General features: G+C 30.2%; 1 protein-coding gene, 1 long non-coding RNA gene and 1 pseudogene across 14 annotated transcripts; all 3 read right to left on the reverse strand.

Annotated features, from left to right (window-relative positions):
- Positions 1 to 392: 392 nt before the first annotated feature.
- On the reverse strand, positions 393 to 9,899 carry LOC129318209 (uncharacterized). 12 transcript variants are annotated; one of them, XR_008595201.1, is made up of 10 exons: positions 9,762 to 9,899; positions 9,502 to 9,656; positions 5,194 to 6,286; positions 5,002 to 5,081; positions 4,783 to 4,897; positions 3,442 to 4,673; positions 2,429 to 2,875; positions 2,049 to 2,335; positions 754 to 828; positions 393 to 638 (listed from the first exon to the last, which is right to left on the reverse strand). It is a non-coding gene; the product is annotated as an uncharacterized LOC129318209 (long non-coding RNA). The 12 variants fall into 12 exon arrangements; XR_008595199.1 differs by having other exon boundaries at positions 4,783 to 5,081; positions 6,105 to 6,286; XR_008595197.1 differs by having other exon boundaries at positions 4,783 to 5,081.
- Positions 9,900 to 9,967: 68 nt separating this feature from the next.
- LOC129318207 (TMV resistance protein N-like) lies at positions 9,968 to 12,622 on the reverse strand. Of its 2 annotated transcripts, XM_054962846.1 has the most exons (4): positions 12,384 to 12,617; positions 11,632 to 12,170; positions 10,475 to 10,650; positions 9,968 to 10,341 (listed from the first exon to the last, which is right to left on the reverse strand). In XM_054962846.1, exons 2-3 carry the CDS (start codon positions 12,138 to 12,140, stop codon positions 10,551 to 10,553), a joined length of 609 nt encoding a protein of 202 aa, XP_054818821.1. In that variant the 5' UTR covers positions 12,141 to 12,170; positions 12,384 to 12,617; the 3' UTR covers positions 9,968 to 10,341; positions 10,475 to 10,550. The 2 variants fall into 2 exon arrangements, with proteins under 2 accessions (XP_054818821.1, XP_054818822.1); XM_054962847.1 differs by lacking the exon at positions 10,475 to 10,650 and having other exon boundaries at positions 12,384 to 12,622.
- A 2,914-nt stretch (positions 12,623 to 15,536) lies between these two features.
- Positions 15,537 to 21,107, reverse strand: LOC129317407 (uncharacterized; annotated as a pseudogene).
- Positions 21,108 to 22,073: the final 966 nt, after the last annotated feature.

The raw sequence follows: 22,073 nt of genomic DNA on the forward strand, positions 1-22,073 counted from the left end.
CTCTAGACTTTCATGTAAATAACCTGTATAAATTCAACCAAGCTACTACTCCTCATTTGTCATAAAATTAAAATAATTAAATTAAATATTAATTGGGAGAGAATTTATTTAATTTAAAATTTAATATCATTATATTCCTACTGGATCAACATTCCTTTTTGGTAAAATATTTTCAAAATTAATACAAGTACAATTAAAACTAACTATTATATATTTTAAATTTTACCTAAAATTCATAGGTTATTACATTGGTGGCAAGCTTTTCATACAACTACACAACTCATGAACAGCTTGCCTACTTTTAGACTGGGGGGAATCGCTCCTTATCAAAAATTGTTTGGTAAAAATCCTAATTATAATAATTTGAAGGTATTTGGTTCTGCATGTTATCCTTGTCTAAGGGCTTACAATCAACATAAACTTCAATTTAGAACCATTAAGTGTGTATTTATTGGGTACATCAAGAAATGTAGAATTTAATGAGCAGTTTTTTTCCTTTTGCAAAAGGGTTCTTGAATAAGAAAAAAGTACTTGAGTTTGAAGTACATCCACAAGAACTTTTCAAGAGCTTTATGGGTTCTTTGCCATCTCCTTGTTCTCCTTGTTTTGCTAGAGGTGCTTCCATTGTCATCTCTGAACTAGAACGTCAAAATGTAGCAAATAATGAAAGTGTAGCTGGTCAAGATAATATTCAGATTCAACAGTCATCTGGTACACACTCTGGCATAAGAATTGAAGAAATTATGGACTCACCTGAAGCACAGAATGGTTCTTCCTCTCAACTTGATTCCAATCTCAATAGTTATGCTGTAGATTCCAGCTCAGTACCTATTGACAACAATCAAAATCAATATGGGCAGCATGATAATTCAGCAACTTCTATTCCAGAATGTGACAATCAAAATATATATCAAATGATAACTATAAGCAAGACTGGTATTTCTAAACCAAAAACACCTTTTGTAGGATTAGTTACAACTGAAAGTAACTTGGTTACTAAGCCACATAGTTTTCGAGAGGCATTAGAGTCAAGTCTTTAGAGAAAAGCTATGGCAGAAGTAATTTAATGCAGTTATTAAGATCAGACCTGGGTCTTAGTTCGTTGCACAGTGAAGGAAAGGCCAGTGGACTATAAATAGGTCTTTAAGAGCAAGTATGGACCATATGGTAAGTTTGTAAAACCTAATGCACGTTTAGTGGCTAAAGGGTATCAACAGTATCCTGGTGTTGACTATACTGAAACATTTAGTCTTGTTCTCAAACCCTCCACTTTTAGATTTGTGTTAATTGTTACTATTAGTTTCAAATGGCCTATCAAGAAGATTGACATAAATAATGCTGTTCTCAATGGGTATTTACAAGAGAAAGTTTTGATGAAGCAACCGATAGGATTTATTGATAAGGATATCCCAATTATGTCTGTTTGTTGAACAAAGCTATTTATGGCCTAAAACAAGCTCCAAGAGCATGGTTTGAGGGATTGAAAAATACTCTTTTAAAGTGAAATTTTATTCACTCTAAGTGTGACAGCTCACTATTCTTTTTTAAAACTAAGCAAGACATATTGTTTTGTTTTGTTTATGTAGATGATATCATAGTCACAGGGAATAATTCTCACTTACTGAACCTGTTCATCAGAGAGTTAAATGCAAAATTCCCTGTCAATGATCATGGTGACTTATGTCACTTTCTTGGCATTGAAGCTTCTTGAGATACTAAAGGTTTATATCTTAAGCACGAAAAATATACATTGGAGCTTCTACAAAAATTTGGCATGGCAAATTGCTCTTTAGGACCCATACCCATGGTGGTAAATAAAAACTTCTCTTAGTGATGGAGTGCCTATGTCAAATCCTATAGTCTATTGACAAGTAATTGGAGCTTTGCAATATTTGATAAATACAAGGCCTGACATTATGTACTTGGTTAACAAACTTAGTCAATTCTTATAGGCTCCTACCGATAAACATTGGCAAGCTATAAAAAGGATACTACAGTACTCAAAGGGTTCATCTGATCTTACTCTTCACATCAAACCTAGTGATTACCTTTGTTTGCAAGGTTTTTCAGATGCTGATTGGGCTACATGCATTCATGATTAGAAGTCCTTTAAAGGTTACTGTGCCTTCTTTGGAGAATCCTTAATCGTGTGATCGAGCAAAAAAATAGAGAGTTGTTGCATGATCAAGCACTAAATTGTAGTATCAATCTCTAGTTGATTTAGCAACGGAACTTGCACAGCTACGGTATTTGTTCTTTGAGATTGGATTGAAGCTTCAACAGATTCCGATTGCATAGTATGACAATATGAGTGCCATGGCCCTAGCTTCTAACCCTGTTTATCATTCTAGAAGTAAGCACATTGAACTTGATGTGCATTTTATCAGAGATTGGGTGATGAATGGAGATTTAGTAGTTTAGTATGTACCTTTATCGGAGAATGTTCCCAATATCTTCACCAAGGAGATGACCCACACACATTTTCTCAGTTTAAGAGACAAATCCAGGCTGTCCAAATATTCTGCCTCCCGTTTGAAGGGGAGTGTGAAGAAATTAAAGAAGCCCAATTAGCATAGAGCCCAATATCTACCCAGACCAAGCCCATCATGAACACTGCAGTATTTTTATTGTTTTTTATTTCTAATTCAGTATTGTTTATTCTTTATTCATTAGAGAAACATGATTCTTATTCTTGTATTCTAGGGTACCCTACATCTATATATTGTAATAATGTTCATCGGGCCTTGTGCACCTCTTTCACATAATCCCTATTTTGCTATTTTATTATCTGTCTGGATCAATGTAAATGTCATTGTTGCTGCTGCTACGTCCTTCATCCCTTATTTCTCTTGCCATGTCCCTCTCAGCATCTTCTCTACACAGCATAAGCCAGCCACACTTTCTTATTTTAAATACTAACTTCTTTTTAACCATGTTCCATGTGAAAAATAACATTTGAAGCTCATTTATAACAATAGAGGAACTACGAATATACAAAACACAAAGTTGATGACGATACTAATATTGTTATATACAATAGAAACGACACACATTTGGAAATTCTTCTTTGAGAAGTCTACAAGTCTACCAAGCTACATGAAACTCATCAAGGTGTGCCAAATCATTTTCAAACACTAAACATATGGCTATGCCCTACCATTCACTTGAACGGCAATCATTAGGTATATTTATTATGAATGACACATTTTTTGCGATCACATTGTGAGGGACTTCTTCTCCACAAAAATAGTTTTGATTGTGAAACCATGATGGCACTTCATCACCTAGAATAACTAATAACTGAGAAGGTTGCACAAGGATACAAAGTTATGGCATAAATGTTTGAGTTAGATATGTACAATATATTAATGTGTATATAATAGCAAAATTAGACAAATCAAATATATTAGAAATATAATTCAAGGGATTTGAATAACTCACAATTTGTTCATCCGAAGTAACAATTTGTGGAGTTGAAGTTGTAAGAGCTGACACACGACATAAAAATGCAATTTTAAGCTCTTGAAGTTGAAATGAGACTTCACTGAGTTTGAGAGCCTACAAGAAAAAATTTGCCAAGTTAGAGGAGTACAACAACAAATGTGGGAAGGGGTATATATATATATATATAATGACGTCAAAACAAATAAAATAAAACTGAGATTGTAATGATTCAATCAATTCCCACAGTTGCTGTGAATGTGCATAGTGTTTCATGGATGGGAATTACTTGTGACTATAGTTGATACGTTTGATGGAAGTTGTGGCAAAGATTGAAGCTTGGGGCAATCAATGAAAAGGATGCATTCAATCTTAAAAATATTGGAAATGAGGCCAGAAGGCACGTCAACAAAATTGTTTCCACTTAGATCTAAATATGTCAATGATGTTAACTTGCCAATGTCATGAGGAAGTGATCTGTCATGGGGATTGCAATAAGGTAATTTTAATTTTCCCAAAGACCTTAGACTTGATAGGGTAGGGGAAAACATAAAAATTGTTGAACTTGAAGATCTTTGAAGTCTAAATGCCCACTTGATAAAGCGATTCTGTGATGAAGATTGTGCTAGACCATTATTGCACACACCAAATGATAACACTTTTAACTTATTCAATGACGAAGGAATTTCATTTATTGCAGTTCCACCACATCAAGCTCTTCCAAATCCTTATTTTCTTTCAAATTCTCTGTTAGCCTTGAAATCTTTAAGCAACCAGAGATATTGATAATTTTTTGTAGCTTTCAATTTATGAATGTTATTTGGAAGGCAAACTAGGTCTTTGCAATTCTTCAAATTTAATATAGTAAGGCCAATCAAATTGGCCAATGAATTGGGTAGCTTGGCTATAGCAGTCCCTTTTAAATCAAGCACCGATAGGCGATCCATACCTTTTGCAAACTTAGGAAGCTGTGTAACTTTCAAACAACCCGACAACACAAAAATCTCTAACTAGTTTATCTCAAGTTGGCTTGGAAGTGTTTTAATACTCTTGCAATATTTCAAACTAACAATGATAATATTCTTGTGTTTTCCAAGAGAGGGGTGAACTTGAACAAGGTTTGTACACCCTTCAAGAATCAATTTTTGGAGATGAGGAATTCCATCAAAATTTGGTGTTTTGATGAGGCATTTTGAGTGACTCAAGTCAATGGATTGAAGCCTTCATAGAACCTAAAAGAAGAGAAGAAAAGGAAAAAAAAAGTCTTTAAAAACAAAAGCTTGTTGCGAATGTATTAAATTACAAACCACAACTTAAATAATGGAGGGTGATGTTAATCACCTGTGTTCCTCTTCAAAGTTGTGTTAACCTGCTATATTGCATTTTAAGATCAACAGGTTCATTCAACTCAATCTTACTTGGTAGAACATCTAAAGGATAACCTTGCCATCTAGCACTTTTAACGAGCTTAAAATGAATTTCAGTCCACGAGGAAGATTCAATTGGCAATGGGAAAATTGTGAAAGACTTGATATGATAAGTAAATTGAGATCACTCAACTTTAAAAAGGCTTCAGGATTCCAAATTGCATCTGATTATTTCTCCAGTGCTAAAGCTATACCTCGAATTGCTTTTGTCCCCTATAAAACAACAAGCCAAGCAAATAATAGTATGGAAGTCATGGTAAGAATTACTAAGTAAAGAGTGCACAATCACCGTAAAAGACAATAGAAGAAAAGAAATGAGCATTACGTTATTTCTTTCCAGTACATGATTAGCATCCTCTAAACACAATATCCTACTACGTTGGCCAGCATCATTGGGTGATTCTTGAACAACAATATTCTTACCCATTTCTTGAAGCATTTGATGCATCCTCAAAAATCTTCCATCATCAATTAACAATGACTTGTCAAAGAGAGCTTTTATTCCAATTATTGGGTAAGGGTCACAATTTTGTAAAATCTGTATGACATAATCTTTTGCCATCCCATTGAAAAAGCAAGCAATATCTAAGAATATAGTTTTCTCATCGTCTTCTAATCCATCAAAGCTCACTTTAAGTATCTTCAAAATGTCATTTGGAGGAATCTTCTTGAACTTAGCTAGTGCGTCCTTCCATTGTGAATAGTTCTTCCACAAAGAAATGATCCTTAGACTTTAAGTGCCTTAGGGGGGCCTCCGGCATATTTAATCACGGCTCTAGATAGCTCAAAGTAATATTTGTTTGGATAATCTGCTTTAAAATCTTTTTGACAAAAAAGTTGAAGGGATTCAACATAAGTTAAGAAATTGATCTTAAACAGAATAGATACCCCATGCAATAATTATAATAAATGCTTATCTCTAGTAGTAATTATTATTTTACTCCCATGCCCAAACCATCCTTTCTTTCCAGCCAAGTTGTCAAGTTGGTTTACATCACTCACATCGTCAAGGACAAGTAGAATTTTTCTATTGCAAAACATGTTCTTATCAACTTCCTTCCTTCAAAACAGTCGCCCACTTCCATTCTTTTATTCAAGCAAGATAGAAATATTCCTTGCAAGAAAGACAAACCATCTTTTTTGCCTACCTCTCTGATATTATGAAGAAAGCAATGAACTTCAAAGTCTGTGTGCCTTTGCTCCAAAAAAAAAAAAATCTAGCAAGAGTAGTCTTACCTAAACCTCCTGTGCCCCATATTCCTATAAATTGAGTTTCATCCCATTCATTTGCTACAACAGAGTCCAATTCTGCCAACTTTTATTCAATTCCAACTAACATATCAGAATCAAATGGAAGTTTGGTACGTAATTTTGACATCAGCTCTTCGGCAATATTTTCAATTAACCCAGTTTCACGCCTACAAAGGAAAATAAAATGGTATCATCACTATTTTAGTCGATTCAATTCTAAACTTTATGCATAAACTATATAAAATGTCATGTGAGGTCCTTTTCATTAATTTTGAGATTCTTTTTTATTATTTTTTATTCAATTAATAGTCAAAGTTAACTTTTATTAATGACAAGAATTAAATTGTACTGTTTTCAAAGTTGAAGAGGAACATTATATAAAAAATGAGTTTAGGGTTCTAAACGGTCATGAACATATAGTTTAGGGGTTAGTTTACTTATTTATCCAAATAAATATTACCTCTCTTAAAAAATACTTTTTTTTTCTGACCATCCTCTTAACGAATGCTTTAAGAAAGGAAGGAAATATTTTTGACCGAAATGTTGCATTACGTATAAGATATTATGATCATGTAGATCTCATATATATATATATATAACAAATTTAAAATATCAAATAACAAGAAGTTCGTACCGAAATCAAATGATTATTAGTCCTTTATAATTGAAAAAAAAATATGTCAGATCATTAAATAAGCCGCTTGGGAATAGAGTTGTCTTCCCATGGTTTTTCAATGAAATTTAAACAGTGGAATCCATGTAATTGAAATTAATTAATGGCTTAAAAGAGTTATTAGTTGTTATTTTCCCATATAACATTGTATGATAACCTTTCTATTATTTTCTGAAAAATACACTTTAGTCCAATCTCTTATCATTATTAGGAATATTCCTATAAAATAATAATATAATATTTGTTCATTAAAATTTATATCAAAATAAGTTTTAGGAAAAATGGCCGTTAAGGACCTCATAATACCATTAATTACAATTAGGACCCCGAATTATTGAAATCCCAATAATGGACCAGCATGAGTTTAAAATCAAGAAAGGACACTACTAAAATTACTATTATGAGTTAGCACTATTGTTAATCTCATTAGGAAAACTAGGACTCACACTTGGAATGAAATTAACAATAGTCAAAACCTATGATAGTAATTTCAATAGTCCTAACCCATAATAATAATTGGGATTCTAGCTTTCCCAATTGAGATAAATAATAGTATTAACCCATGATAGTAATTTTAGTAATACCTTGTCTTTATTTTTCAAATGATTTATCTATATATTGACAAGCTTAAAAATTCATAAGTGATTGGCTTCATATTCACAAGTATATTTTGAAAGTTTCATAAGTGAATTTTAGTTCCACACTGAGAAATAACCCATTTTCAAGTATGATTCCTGATTTTTTAACTAAGACTAATAATACTTCTAACTTATAATAATAATTTAGTAGTGTTTTTACTTAATTTTAAACTCTTTTTTTTTAATTCCAAGTAAGAATTATGGTCTGCTATTAGGATTTCAATAATTCAAAATCTCTAATTGTAAGTAATGGTATTGTGGAGTCCTTAATTGTATTTTCTCTAATGTTTTATTACTTGTCAACCACTCATGAAAGTAAATTCATAATTCATTTAACAAAATTTTTTGATACAATCTAAACTATATTACTTTATAATCTAGTAAAAAAGTCAAAAGACATTTAAAGCTAGTGTTTGAGTTTAAAAGATCACTAATTCATAATATTTTAACAATGGTTATTTCGGACTTTTAATGTTGGTTACTAAAGAAAAGTAAAAAAAAAAAAGGAAAGTAGAAAGTAAATTTTCAATGTTAGTTATTTAACCGATGTTAAAAATCCTTTCCACATCGATTATATACCTAACCAATGTGGAAAGTCAAAAAAAAAAACAATTGAAATTTCCTTTAAAAATCAACTTTTAACGATGGTTTTTTTTTTTAAACTGTTGTTAAAACTATTTTTAACCATTGTTATTTAGGATAATCGTTGTTAAAAGTCATTTTCAACAATGGTTCTTTTAAAATAACCATTGTTAAAATATTTTTAATAACAGCTTTCAACAATTGTTGTCAAAAAGTTCTTTTTTAAAAAACAATTATTTGTTTTTCTATACATTCAAAAATTAAAAATGAAAATTATATAGATTATACAGCAAGTATATACAGCCAGCCAGTAGAACCACAATTACTATATAGCAAATTACAACTATACTATATATTTGTTTAACTATTGAAACTATAGAGTTTGTTCAACCTCTTCACTTTGAAAAGTATTTTTGGAGAAGTTGTTGAGCCAAAATATCTCGAATGCTGTTAATCTTTTCTTCATTATAAGGCTCCATATTATCAAAAATTTAAATAATAAAATTAATCAGAATAATAATTTAAGGAATTAAATACTATAATTTGAACTAAAATAACAAAACCAAATATCTCTTGTAATCTTTCTGTACTTAGAGCTTGAATTATCTCATACATATAACGGATAACATAATATCTATATTTTGTGGTTCCTAGTTGCCTATGGCATTGAAATAAATGGAAATTCAAAATTAAATCAAAACATGTGATGGATAATTAAATATGAAAATTAAAGATTCATACTTACATTCAGGTAAATCCATTCCACTAATGATTTTTGCTTGTATACCCCAAATGTAAACATATAATATGTCTCAAGTGTACTATTATCATTCGTAAATGAAAAAAACATTACAAAAGTATAAATATATCTAGAAGTAAAATTTTATATAGAAAACTTACTTATTGAAAATCCGTATTACTATGAATATATATGAAGCAGTGGGGAAATTGGGAGATTTAATTATATCTCAAGTAAAAAAGTTTAGACATTTAGAGCTATTATTCAATCTGATGGAGTAAAAATACTCATAAACTTTTACCTAGAAGCTTCTAGTATCCTTAAGTCAACAATGATTAATAGGTACCCATTAATTTTATAAAAGAGGTCATATAGTAAAGCTCAACTCTAACAACTTGAGCTTCTAAGCTTATTCGAGTTGGGTTGAATATTCAAATTTTAAAATATTATTTTATTTTATTTTTTTAATCAATTTCTATTTCTATTTCTATTTTAAAAATGAAGATTTTTCAATTTTTGTCTAATTTTAATTTTATTTTATCAATAATTTTTTTTTTGTAAATTTTCACTACTAATAGTGTGTTTGGTAAAACTCTTAGGGAAAGAAAGAGAACCCTGAACTTTAAAGCAGAAGTTAAAACAAAAAAGGAATCCTAGATTTTACTTTTCCTCCTAATTATCAATGACCAAGTCATGACTTAATAGCCAAAATCTCATCTACAGGCAAATGAAAAATAAGCAGTGACTTACCAATCACAATCGATAATGAAGATGAAAATGGCCAATGGATCAAGAGAGCGTCGATGATGGCCGGTGGAGCAAGGGACCACCACTAATTGCTGACAAAGCAAGAGAATGAATTGTCGACGGAGTAAGGGCATCGAACAGATACTTGAGAAGAGAACCTAAATGAAATAAAATAATAATAAGAAACGACTGAGATTAACATGCAATAGACAACCTAGATTTTTTTTCCTTATAATGAAACGGAGCACAGGCAAGATGAGCACCTTCGTGTACTGAGCACTGAAGTGAACCTGATTATAAAGATGCAAATATGGAGATGGTGAAAATAGAAGGAGAGATCAATATTCCAAGTTTTAGAATTTTGCCTTGATTCTTATGACACCCTTGACATTCCGCAGATTTCTCTCATCTATCTACATGATAGAGCAAGCATTCGGGTTCTCATCACTTAATATCTGGGGCAGGTAATCATACTTCTCCATGTTGAAAATTGAAGTGTAGAATTGGTATTCACTCTTCTTCATCTCCACCAACTTCATCTCTTCCGTCACCGCTTCTTCCTCCACTTTTGCTGCCGCTGCCTCTCCCTCTCCAGTTTCTTTCTTCTCCTCCTCCTTCTTCCTCCTTTTCCTTCTTCTCTTTCTCTCCTCCATCTCCTTCCTTTCCTTTCTTCTTCTCCTCCCCTTTACCTTCCTCTGCTTCCTCTTTCTTCTCTGCCACCTCTTGCTTCACTATTACAGCCTGCTTCCTTGTTTGCTTCCACATGAACTCCACCAACTTCGCCAAATCAAACACTCCCTTAACGCTCACCTCAAACTTCTTCAGATTCCACCGATTCCAACCCTACAAATTATTTTCACCCTATTAGAATGCAAACCTTCTATTTCACATGCCTCTTTGACTTTAAGAAGAAAGCAACGAACTTCAAAGTCTTTATACTTTTGCTCATAAAAAGTTCTTGCAAGAGTAGTTTTACCTGAACCATCTCCACCCCATATTCCTATAAATCGAACTTCATCCACATTTTCTAAATTCAAGTTTGCAAGGTTTGATCAAATTCCAACTAATCTCTGAGAGTCAAATGGAAGCTTATCATATATTTTTGACCTCATTTTTTCAATAACATCTTCAATGAGTTTTGTTTCATGATGCCTGCAAAGGAAAATAAAGTAATGCCTTTAACATTAAGTCAATTGAATTTTAATTTATATAAACTACAGTAGTTAACGTGATATAAAGAAAACATGGTCACAAGGGTAACATTTTTATTTCAACTACGTAACATAAGTTAACCTTGACATACATTTGTCATGTATTTTTAAAATTATTGTAATGCAATATCAAATAGCTGGGTTTGTGACAGAAAAAGAATAAATTATATTCTTGTCATCAGCCTTATTTTTAAACTTACAATTATTTTTCCTCTTATTTGTTTTATGATAGGACCAATCAATTATGAAAGCTACACTCAAAACTTGGGTTCCTAATTGTTTTTGGTGAATGTTACTAAATTGCCTCCCCATAATTTTCTTACAAACTAGATTATGAATAATGATTTGCAAGAAGTTTGAGATGAATCAATTTAATCATGATTTATAGATAATTTGAATTTTCATAGATTTTGTATTTGAATTTTATGTAAGGAAAAACAGTTTTTTTTTTTTTTATCTCTAGAGTTTTGGTCAATATAGGTCAAGGTTACTATAGTTTTTTTAATTATTTAAGAAATCAATCTATAACATTATAGTCAATTTCGGTCAAAATCTCTATTGTCATCAAACATCATTGGTACTTAAGGACGTGATCTACCGAGACATTGACCAAAGTTAACTATAAGACTTATTTCTTAAGTGATGAAAAAAAAAAAAACTTTAGGACCTCAATGAAAGACCAAAACTCTAGGGGGAAAAAAATATGTTGTCCCTATATATAATCCTATTACAATATAGCTAACAACAATTTTCAAATATTTTAAATTAATTAATACACCCACCCTTGATTAATATTCATTTTTTATAATTACACAAATATGCAGTACACAAATCAAAATGAAAGGAAATATTCTTCATATCCACACCCTTAATATTATTTTAAAAAGTATTCACGATAATTATTGGAAGTTCAATAAATTACCAATTGTCAGAGTGCCAGCCCGATAAGTTAGCAACTTCTTTCAAAGCATCCCTCCAATTTTGAACCTTCATCTTGTCTTGTGGAAGTTTTTCTTCATGCTTCTTAAATACTTCTGGAAAACTTCCTCTTTGATGCCGAATATCAGATGGATCCACATCATAAAAGATTGGAAATATATGAAGACCCAACTCTTTCTTACAATGAAGAATCTTTGAGAGCTCTTCTAAGCACCAGGTTGATGAAGCATAATTTGGAGAGATAGCAACAATTGCAGAAAGAGATTCTTCAATTGCTTGGAGCCGACTTGGTTTAATAACTTGTCCCCTCTCAAGTTCTTCGTCATCCCTGAAAGCTTTAATTCCCGTGCGTTGCAAAGCACAAAACAAGTGATCTATAAATCTTCTACGAGTATCTTCTCCTCGAAAACTCAAGAACACATGATACTTCCATCTCCTAGCCGAACCAGAAGAGCTTGAAGGGTAGTCAACCTCATGCTCTTCAAGTGCCATAGCAACAATTTGAAAGCCCAACCATGCAAACTACAAATACATCCATCAGCATCCAGGCATAAAAGAGAGAAAATAAACATAGAAAGAAGAAAACTTCAATTAAATGGAAGCAGAATCTGTGCACATATTCTTTCTCGTTGACTTTGGATGTTTAAAAAAAAAAAAAAAAAGCGAAATCTCACAGATCCGAACCGTTCAGTTCACAGAATGAATCTAAAACGGAGCAGGGAAGAAAGTAGAAACCTGAAGGATGAAGTAATGCGGAAAGATTCGTTGGATTTGGAAGTGATGTAAGATGAAGTTGAGTGGGCTGCTACAAATTTCGGAGCAAGAAAAAATGGAGAAAGAATGAGAAGCAAAATGGAGAGAGTGAGCGAAATGGAACTCTTGTGTGCATTGAGTTAAGATGAAAGTATAATAATACCCTCAAGTCTCAACAAGCAGTCACGAGCTCAACTGGAAGTCCAAGTCTTCTCTCAAGTCATTACGCGTTTATCCCTCAAACCGTGTTGCGGACATCAGTGCTCCTTTAATTTTTGCAGAATGAAAGGACAGAACCATGTGATGTTGCTTTTCATTACTTTATGGTGTTTCTACTCTTTTACCTTTTGGACATTTATTTTATAATTTTGAACCGTGCAATGTGGATTACAATTTATTTATTTTCATAGTCAGACCTACCGCTGACGTTTAATCCATTGCTATAATTCCATTTTGACGGTGAATCCAAGCACCACCCTTCTCCTTCTATTTTTAATGCCTAATTTAAAACATATTCGTCTTTATTTAAATTCATGTGTTATGCAGCCAGTAGCTTGGGCCAGCTCCAAAAAATATTAAAGGTCAGGTTTGCCAGTTTATAAAATGTTTTTTATTTTGAGCTTATTCCACGCTTAAATGAGCCTGAAGAAATCCGGTTCAAACCAAACCTAAATGACTAACTAGCTTAAAAATTCAACTTTTTTACAATTAAATAATTAAAATTAAAATTAAAATAAGATAAAAATTTAAAATTATAATTTTTAAGATAAAAATTTAAATCAGCTGAAATTAAAAAAATAAAATAATGTTCAACAATTTGAATACTCCAATCAAATTGAAAGCTTTACGTGTTAGGGTACTATATGGGGTTTTTTTTTAATTTGATCAGGTATTTAAATCTCGATATAAATAAAGTCGGCGGGTCAAAATTACCGGTGCTAAATTCTCCATCTACGGCCATGTTGATATCGATGTATGACATGAACAAAAAAATAAATTAGTCTTTAACAAATTGCTAAAGGTGACAGATGTTTTTGTTTTTTGGGATAATATAAAGGTGACACATGTTTGTTACAACTTACAAGTCTCAATAAATTTAACTAAAACAAAATATCAATAACATTTTTCAAAAAATAAGTAAAATATAATAACCTCTCTCCTGTTTTGCTTTTCATTTTATTTTTAAAATCTAGATTTTAATTCGATTGTTAATAATATAAGAAACATTTTGTAAAATATTCTAAATACTTAAATTTTTTTTTGTAATTATGTTAAAATTTTATCCTTATGATCTAATTATCTACTCTCTCTCCCCCAATTTTAAAAAGTTTAAATACTTTTGTCAATATTTAAATAAATAATTTAAAATTAATAAAATTTTAAAAAATAAATGTTAATTATATAGAGTAATTTATTATATTAAATCCTTATTTAATTAAATTTTTTAAAAAATTATCCATTATCAAGGGACAAGCTGGGTAGGGCCACTGGTTAAGTTAATACATGCTTGTCGGTATTTAATTAAGTTTTTTAAGTGCATCTTTGAAATATTATTTTGACCAATTTATGTATTTAAATTTTAAAAAATACTATTAAATAAATACGTTTGTATAGCTAAAAATTTTATAATATAAATAAAAATAACAATATACATGCATTAATTTTCTTTTGAATTATTTAGACAAAACTTATATTTAAAGAAGGGGTATTCTAATTCAATATATATAACTTAATGGTTAACTAACGTTTGCATGAATGAAAATAAAATTTTGAAAATAAAGGGAATGTTTGTATTAAAACCAGGATATGTCTCCAAGTTCAAATAAAGCTTATAAAGGTATTTACAAATCATCCACAAATAAGGTCTACAATTAGAAGCAAGATTTGATTCTACAACTTTATATGTTATAGGTCAAAAATCTTTACCAACTAGACTAACATTTGTGAATTATGCATATTTTATTCATATATGTAGTTGTTTTAATTTATGTTATACTTTCCAATATATTTAATTAATTAGTGCTCATGTGCCTTATTAATAAATTAATGATTTGTTCATTATACATATAGTAGTATTTCTTTAATTTGCAATGGGTTGAAGTACTCTAGTTAACTACAATTGTGAAAAAAAAAAAGAAAAAAAAATCAGAACAAATTATTCACGTTGCTTTGACTCACTATGCGAGACTTTTTATTTTGAGAAAAAGAAAGTGATTTTTTATCCGAGCAAAATTACAACCGAAAATTCAGATCACGTAAAACTAAACATTTATACAGCTTTTATTTGTAACTAATGTTTCACCCGTGCAATGCACGGGTCCTCTTATAAAAATTATAATAATTTTTAATTCAACTTGTATTACTAAATGAGTTATTTAAATAAAGTTATAATAAGAAATATATTTTAAAATAATTAAAATATATGATGGTATTGCAATAATAAAAAAATTGCAATATAAATGAATTCAAAATGTGATGAATCAAGATTCAAATTCCTATTGAGAGAAGTGACTATATTTAGTTTTCGACCATACTTAAAACTGGAATTACATCAGTACTCAATCAACACATATACACATGCATTTATTTAAATATACATGTAGAAAGCATTTTCTAAATATAATAGATGTGAGTGTACTACAAAAGATATAGGCATGAAATCATAACATACACAAATGAAATACATCTAATATAATATGCAATATATCTAACAGGAATGAATGTTCAACAATTCATTTAAACATGAGGTAATATATATATATATATATATATATAGGAGGGAGGTAAATGAAGGTGTGCTTTTTTTCATCAATGAGTTGTTCAATCATAGATAATAAAATCCATGTAATACCTGAACACAGCTCTAGCCATAAATACCAACAAAACTTGGTAAAATATTCCTGAAACAAATGATGAAATTTTATGTGGATGTTAATATAAGGAAGAATATGAATAAAAGAACATAATTGGCAAGTTAATTTTGAATATTTGAAAAGGAACAATTAGCAAATATAAGAAAACGTAATATAAAATAATTATATATAAAGTTCTATGATATATTATTTAACGATGAGTCACTAATAGATGATAGATAAGAGGCAAGGTTTATATTGAGCATGTACCTTATATATGAATCTATGTCAAACCATTAAAGATTTCTTTATAAACAACATTGTTGGTTTTGTTTGTTGGTTTACCCTCTTCATCTAGAATTAAAATCTTCAAGCCACATCTACTACGAACTCGAGATATAGCAACGTACAACTGACCATGTGTAAATACAGGTCGTGGGAGGTACAATCCAACATTTGTGAGACTCTGTCCCTGGCTCTTATTAATCGTCATTGCAAAGGACAACATAATAGGGAATTGGCATCTGCATATTGTGAAAGGTAAACTTGTATCTGATGGAGTAATAGTCATTCAAGGAATTAAAACTTTTTGACCTTTTGAGATTCCTGTCATGATCTCAGCTTCAATGACATGTCTGACAAGTTTACTGACAATTAATCGAGTGCCGTTACAAAGACCAATAGATTTGTCGATATTTCGCATAAGCATAATAGGAGCCCCTACTTTAAGCTTGATTTCATGGTTAGGTAGTCCTGACATTGTTAGTGAATTCAAGAATTCTGGCGAGTGAATATCTTGTAAAGCACCTCCTATTTCATCTTGTTTGGAAACTGTGTCTGCGCTTAAGTAGCAAACTTCATCACCAGGGAGCATGGATAAAACATATTCATTGACTTCATCAACAATTGCTAATGTTGGAGCTAAGATAGCACGCTCTTGGAAATAACATGCACTATGTATATTCTGTAGCAGTTCTGGATAAGTGGAATCAACAATACACCTAAGAGGATCTTGAGTAGGATCTTGAGATAATGGAACATAGGGAATCCACTTTATTTAAATGTATAACTTATTGATGACAAGAAATAATATCATTATATAGTCAAAAATATTTGTTAAAGAAATTATGCAATCAGAAATAAATGAAGTATATAAAACCATATTTAATAAGATTAATCATTATTAGGCACCACATTTAATAAATATATAACTGACTCAAAAATGGAAAAAATTTAAAATTTATATAGTCAAATAAATATGTAACTACCCAATTCTTGTGAAATGTAAATACATGTATAGAAAAAAGCATTTATTAACAGTTAATTAATTAATTATATAAAATAAAGTTGATATAATAATTGCATTATCTCTAATAAATATTAAAATGACATGGGTATAATTTTTTATAAAACTTTTTTAAAATTTAAATACACACCAAATCTTAGTCGTTAGAAGGAATTTATATTAGGAAATTCTTTCTTAAATTAAATTCCAAAAATGTAGGGATCACTATTATTATGAGGGTATGATATATATTAAATCAAGTAACATGGGGATCATGGTATTATATTATTTTTAATAAAATACATTCATTTAATCTATTATAGTTGGCTCCCAAATTGATAATTTTATAGATAAAATTACATTAATAATTTTTTTATAAATAGCAATAATATGCTTGAATTTGAAAAACTCCCAAATTCAATCAAACATCAATCGTGGAGTCTAGGAAGTTATCGGAATTCAACCAGTCACATATAATTCAAAATTTAAAATTTAGAATCAATAACTCAAAGTGATTTGTATTAATTTAATTTAATAAAAAAATTTAACACCATGATCCCGACATTAGTTGATTATAAAATCCACTTATATATGAAAATTTAAAAATTAAAAAAAATCTAACTTGAATTGTGGAGTAACGAATTTATTGGGATATTTCCAACTAACATTTAAATCTAATCTAAAGTATAGAATCAATTCAAGTTAATTTGAATTAATTAAAATATAATTTTATATTAAATTATAAGATGTAGTCATATATATGAAATAAGAATTAAAAATTAAACTAAACCAAATCCTACAGGAATTGTGGAGTTAGGAATTGATTAGAATATTGCCAACCAAAGTTTAAATAACCATCAGAGTAGGATATTGTTGGAATGAAGGATTAATGGAATAAAATTATATTCACAGATTAAAATTAATTTTGGAAGCAGAATCCTACGTGGCTTTATAGAATCATGGTATTTGAAATATTACTAAATGGGGCAGTATTTTTCCACAGAAAAATGCTTGTTGTTCTTCCTAAAAACATAGATATGTGTCAGGTATGAGAGTTAGGAAGTTACTGTTTGAAATGCAAGAAAAATTAGGGCAATGGAACTTTAAAGTGTGATTAATTTATTAAACTTTTGAAATGCAAATATAATTTAAATCAAAATTATATAAGTCTAAAATTCGTGAGTAGGGAGTAATTAGGAGACTGATGTAATAGACAATATTATGCAAATGGAAAAATTAAACATCATGGTCAAAAAATCAAACATCATAGTAAATCAAGTAGAGGAAGTTGTAATTCTAATGTAATTGTAGACAACATTTTATTCACTACTAATATTAAACAAAGAAGATATTAATGACAGAAATCTTGTAAACATGATTATTTTCGCACCACAAAAGAATTGGAAATTTTTTTTTTACAGTTAATGAGTCTAGTATAAATTAATAAAAGAGCTAAATTATAATAAGAGCTCGCATTTTTTACTGTTATTTTCTCTAATATATATTAACAAAAGGAGATAAATTATTTCAAATATATACGTAAAATTTTTTAATAAAATAAAATTCAAATTATGTTATACAATATCCAAAAGACTTTTAATATTTGAATAATAAAAATTTATACAATATATATTCATCACATACTATTCTTCACGAAAATAAAACCCTAAGTTATTAAAATTTTATTTAATATTAATTAAAGAAAATTGTATCAAAAAATTATATTTTAAAATATTATAATCCAGTACATCCCAATTTTCTTAAATATATTTTCACTATCCGAATTCCTAAATTTATTATGTGAAAGTTATTTATTTTAAAATAAATTTCAAATTATTGCACAAAAGGAAAATGTGCAAAGTTTAATATTTAAGATAAATTATAATATAATAGCCTCACACAACTGGCAATAATAAATGAATTAAGGGATGAGGTAAAAGAAAATTGAACAAAGGCCACATGATTTTCAGCAAAATAAATTAATTCGACCAATACCATAACAAATGACGACCAAACTACATTAGAGTAAAATAAGGTATAAATCACAAACAAACAATGGATGCGAAAAAAACTAAGTTCAGCAACGTAAAATAAAATAATAATATGCTGCTTGTTCAGAGGAAAGCAAGACTGAGAGAAATTTAACTAAAGTCTAGCAAAATTAGCAATCTTCTATCACTCCTCATCTGCTTCCAACTTAATCTTCTTCCCCTTGCGCAAGTTGTACGCAATATGAGACTTTTCAACATGCTCACCACCATTGGCAAATCCAACTTCAATAACTTCTGATAGAGTAATGGTTGAGGAACTATCTTCAGTAGATTCCTTCAATAAAAATAGCATGGATATGATATATCAGAAACCAAAAAAAAAAGGAATTCACATAGTATCTATTTAAGGTAGAAAGAGAACATACAGTTTCCTCAATTGAAGGTGTTTGTGATACACATTTAGGTGAAGGCACTTGTTGATCCCATTCATCCAGAAAACTCTTCACAGTGTTTTCATCATCAGTCATTCCATTTACTATAATGCCACAAGGGAGGCCCTTAGCATAATCCTCTGAAATTCTAACACGGAAAAGGAACTTTTTCCCTATTATCTTATCAAAGCCATTACCTTCACATACACCAGTTACATCCATCTACAATGCACAACCATATAAAATGTAATGTGTAATATAACTATATATATATATATATATATATAAGAATAAGAAACCAAAAAATCATGACTATTGTAGTTTGATTACTCACCCTTCCTATACTTTCTTTTAGTTCAGCAGCAGAGCATTTCATGAAGGTAGCAAATTCCTTGTCGAAGATAAGAACATCAGTTGAGCTAGATGCATCATAAACACGACACCACACACGAAACCTGAATGTAACATAGAAACAACCACTAAACACATCAACCACCAAAAACACTTGCTGCAATAAAACAAATAGAAAGCAACATAAGCTTTATACCTTGGAGACACAGACTTGACGAACTCATTCCACTTGTCACAGTAAAAACCATCGCCATTAGGAAGAACCTTTTTTGCACACTTTTGGCAGCCGATATAATACCATCCCCGCTCGGTGTCAACACTAACAACCTCAGCATAGATAACGCAATCAACATCCTATTATTCACTAAAAATTAAGATTATTAGTTGATGACCCTAAACTTAAGTTGTATACAACACAAAAGATATATAAAAAAATTACAAGTGGCCCTCTACGAAGCTGGCATATATATTTACGATTCGGGCAGTGCAAGATCTCATCCTCGACACTTAAGGTAGGTTGATTAGGAAGGTGAATTGGCCTCTTCTCAATTTCGACACCAGCAGCTTTAAGGCTAAACTCAGAGAAGTAGTGAATAAATTGAAATAGACAGTAAATAATTACAATATAAGATATTCCACTTGAAACACTAAAATGTGTAAAATTCACCTTTCAACAAAGGTGCTAACTTCATCCATGGTAGGATGGATGAACAAACGGGAAGCGAAAAGAGAGTTGGAAACTTTCTTAATCCCTGAAAAAAAAACCACCACCATAATGAATATTCATGAAAACATTAGTTGAACAGAAGTTGTGGTAACATACCCTTGAAAACTCGTATCTTGCACCACTGGACAATCACAATGATGGGACAATGTGTGGGGCCTTTCATATAACGAAGAACATCATTGGCAAGGGCACCCCATAAAGTAACTTCAAGGTAATTTCTCCTATTTATTCTCGCACAAAAACCATTAAATAATCAAATTTAATCTCTAAAATCATTGCTCAAAAACCATTAAATAATCAAATTTAATCTCTAAAATCATTGCAAAATACTAAAAACACAAAAGGTAAGTAGATCTTTATACTTATCATCATCCAATAATATATCAAGCCTTTGCTCCTGTCGTCCATTGACAACAACTTTTTGAATCTCCCCAACTGCAGCAAGTCTCCCTATGATATCTACATTCAAAAACAATAAACTTTACGGTATGAAATTGGAAACAAAGAAAAACGTATATTAATGCGTTATAGAAGAATGACCTCCCAACTAAATATTCCTCCCTTGAATCACCGCATATGATATCACTAAATGGGGTAAAGCAGAAGCCATGAGAATGGATCTTATTGTTATCCACCACAGGTCGCACAGTAGTCGAATATTGAAACATCACTTTAAAAGCGTGGTGTGTGGTCCTGTATGATCTAGAATTCTCAACAACACTAAATTGCGTGAGAATAAAGGCACGACCTTCACGAAGAAATCGAGAATGGTGACGAGCAACTCCTTTCCTAACAAAAGCTCCAATTCGATCACCCTGAAAAAAAATCAAGTTGAAAATATAAAAATATAGTTTTATAAGGAATCAATCAGTCTATTAAATGAATCATAGAATATTCAAAACATTAGAATGCAACACACAGCTTCATCCTGCAAAACCATCTCAAGTGATGTAGGCTCGTTTGAAACAGCATGAGGAGCAATGGACCACAATCGAACAATGCGTACTTTGATCTTCCAATCCTCACGAGATTGATTAATGGAATGAATGCAATCAAATCTTGCAGCCATTTGAAAGAACAATATCACTGTTGGAAATTTTACAAATGATTGAGTTTGCCTTACACTGTGTGGGGATGCCATTTTTATATATGACTCTCTTAGTTCGCATGCCATGCAAGTTAAGAACGTGTGAAGGCACAACCCCATGATCTCAAAGCAAGACTACACGTTTAGCAAGAAAAGGCATGGAGAAGTGGGAAAAGTGGGGTGGAGATATGGGGTGGGATAGTTATAAGAAAAACCTCAAACGATATTTCAGTTTTTACGCTCTTAGAATGTTTTCCTAATTTGTTGTCTTCCTTTATTAAGTTATACGAATTTAATTCAATTTTTATTTGTTTATTTATATTAATTTGCTATTTGAATGATAGAATATTGAATAACTAACCATATCTAAAAAGGAATCGTGGAGTTAGGAAATTATTAGATTACAGGCTAAGAAGTTACCAAAATAAATAATCTAAATAACTATCTATATTTAAATTTAATTATATGCATGAATAAAAAAAGAAAATTAAGAATTTAATAAATAAGAATTTCATTTTATTGTTTACATGTTTGCACGAGATGACAATTAAAATATCAAAAAAAATATGTTGTTATATTTATTTTAAATATTATAATTTAACTTAATATCCATTAATTACTCAATCCATAAATCATATATATTTAATTAAATTATAAATGAGAATTATATTAATTAATAACATATAAAGAATTTAATGTAATTATTTTATTAAGTCATATGTTTATAATTCAGTTTTTATTTGTTTATTTATATTAATTTGCTATTTGAATGATAGAATATTGAATAACTAATCATATCTAAAAGAGGAATCGTGGAGTTAGAAAATTATTAGATTACGGGCTAAGAAGTTACCGGAATAAATAATCTAAATAACTATCCATATTTAAATTTAATTATATACATGAATCAAAAAAATAAAGAAAATTAAGAATTTCATAAATAAGAAC

Source organism: Prosopis cineraria, unplaced genomic scaffold (assembly GCF_029017545.1).
Source record: "Prosopis cineraria cultivar Desert tree isolate PC_DT_omini unplaced genomic scaffold, ASM2901754v1 PC8, whole genome shotgun sequence".
NCBI classification, from domain to species: Eukaryota; Viridiplantae; Streptophyta; class Magnoliopsida; order Fabales; family Fabaceae; genus Prosopis; species Prosopis cineraria.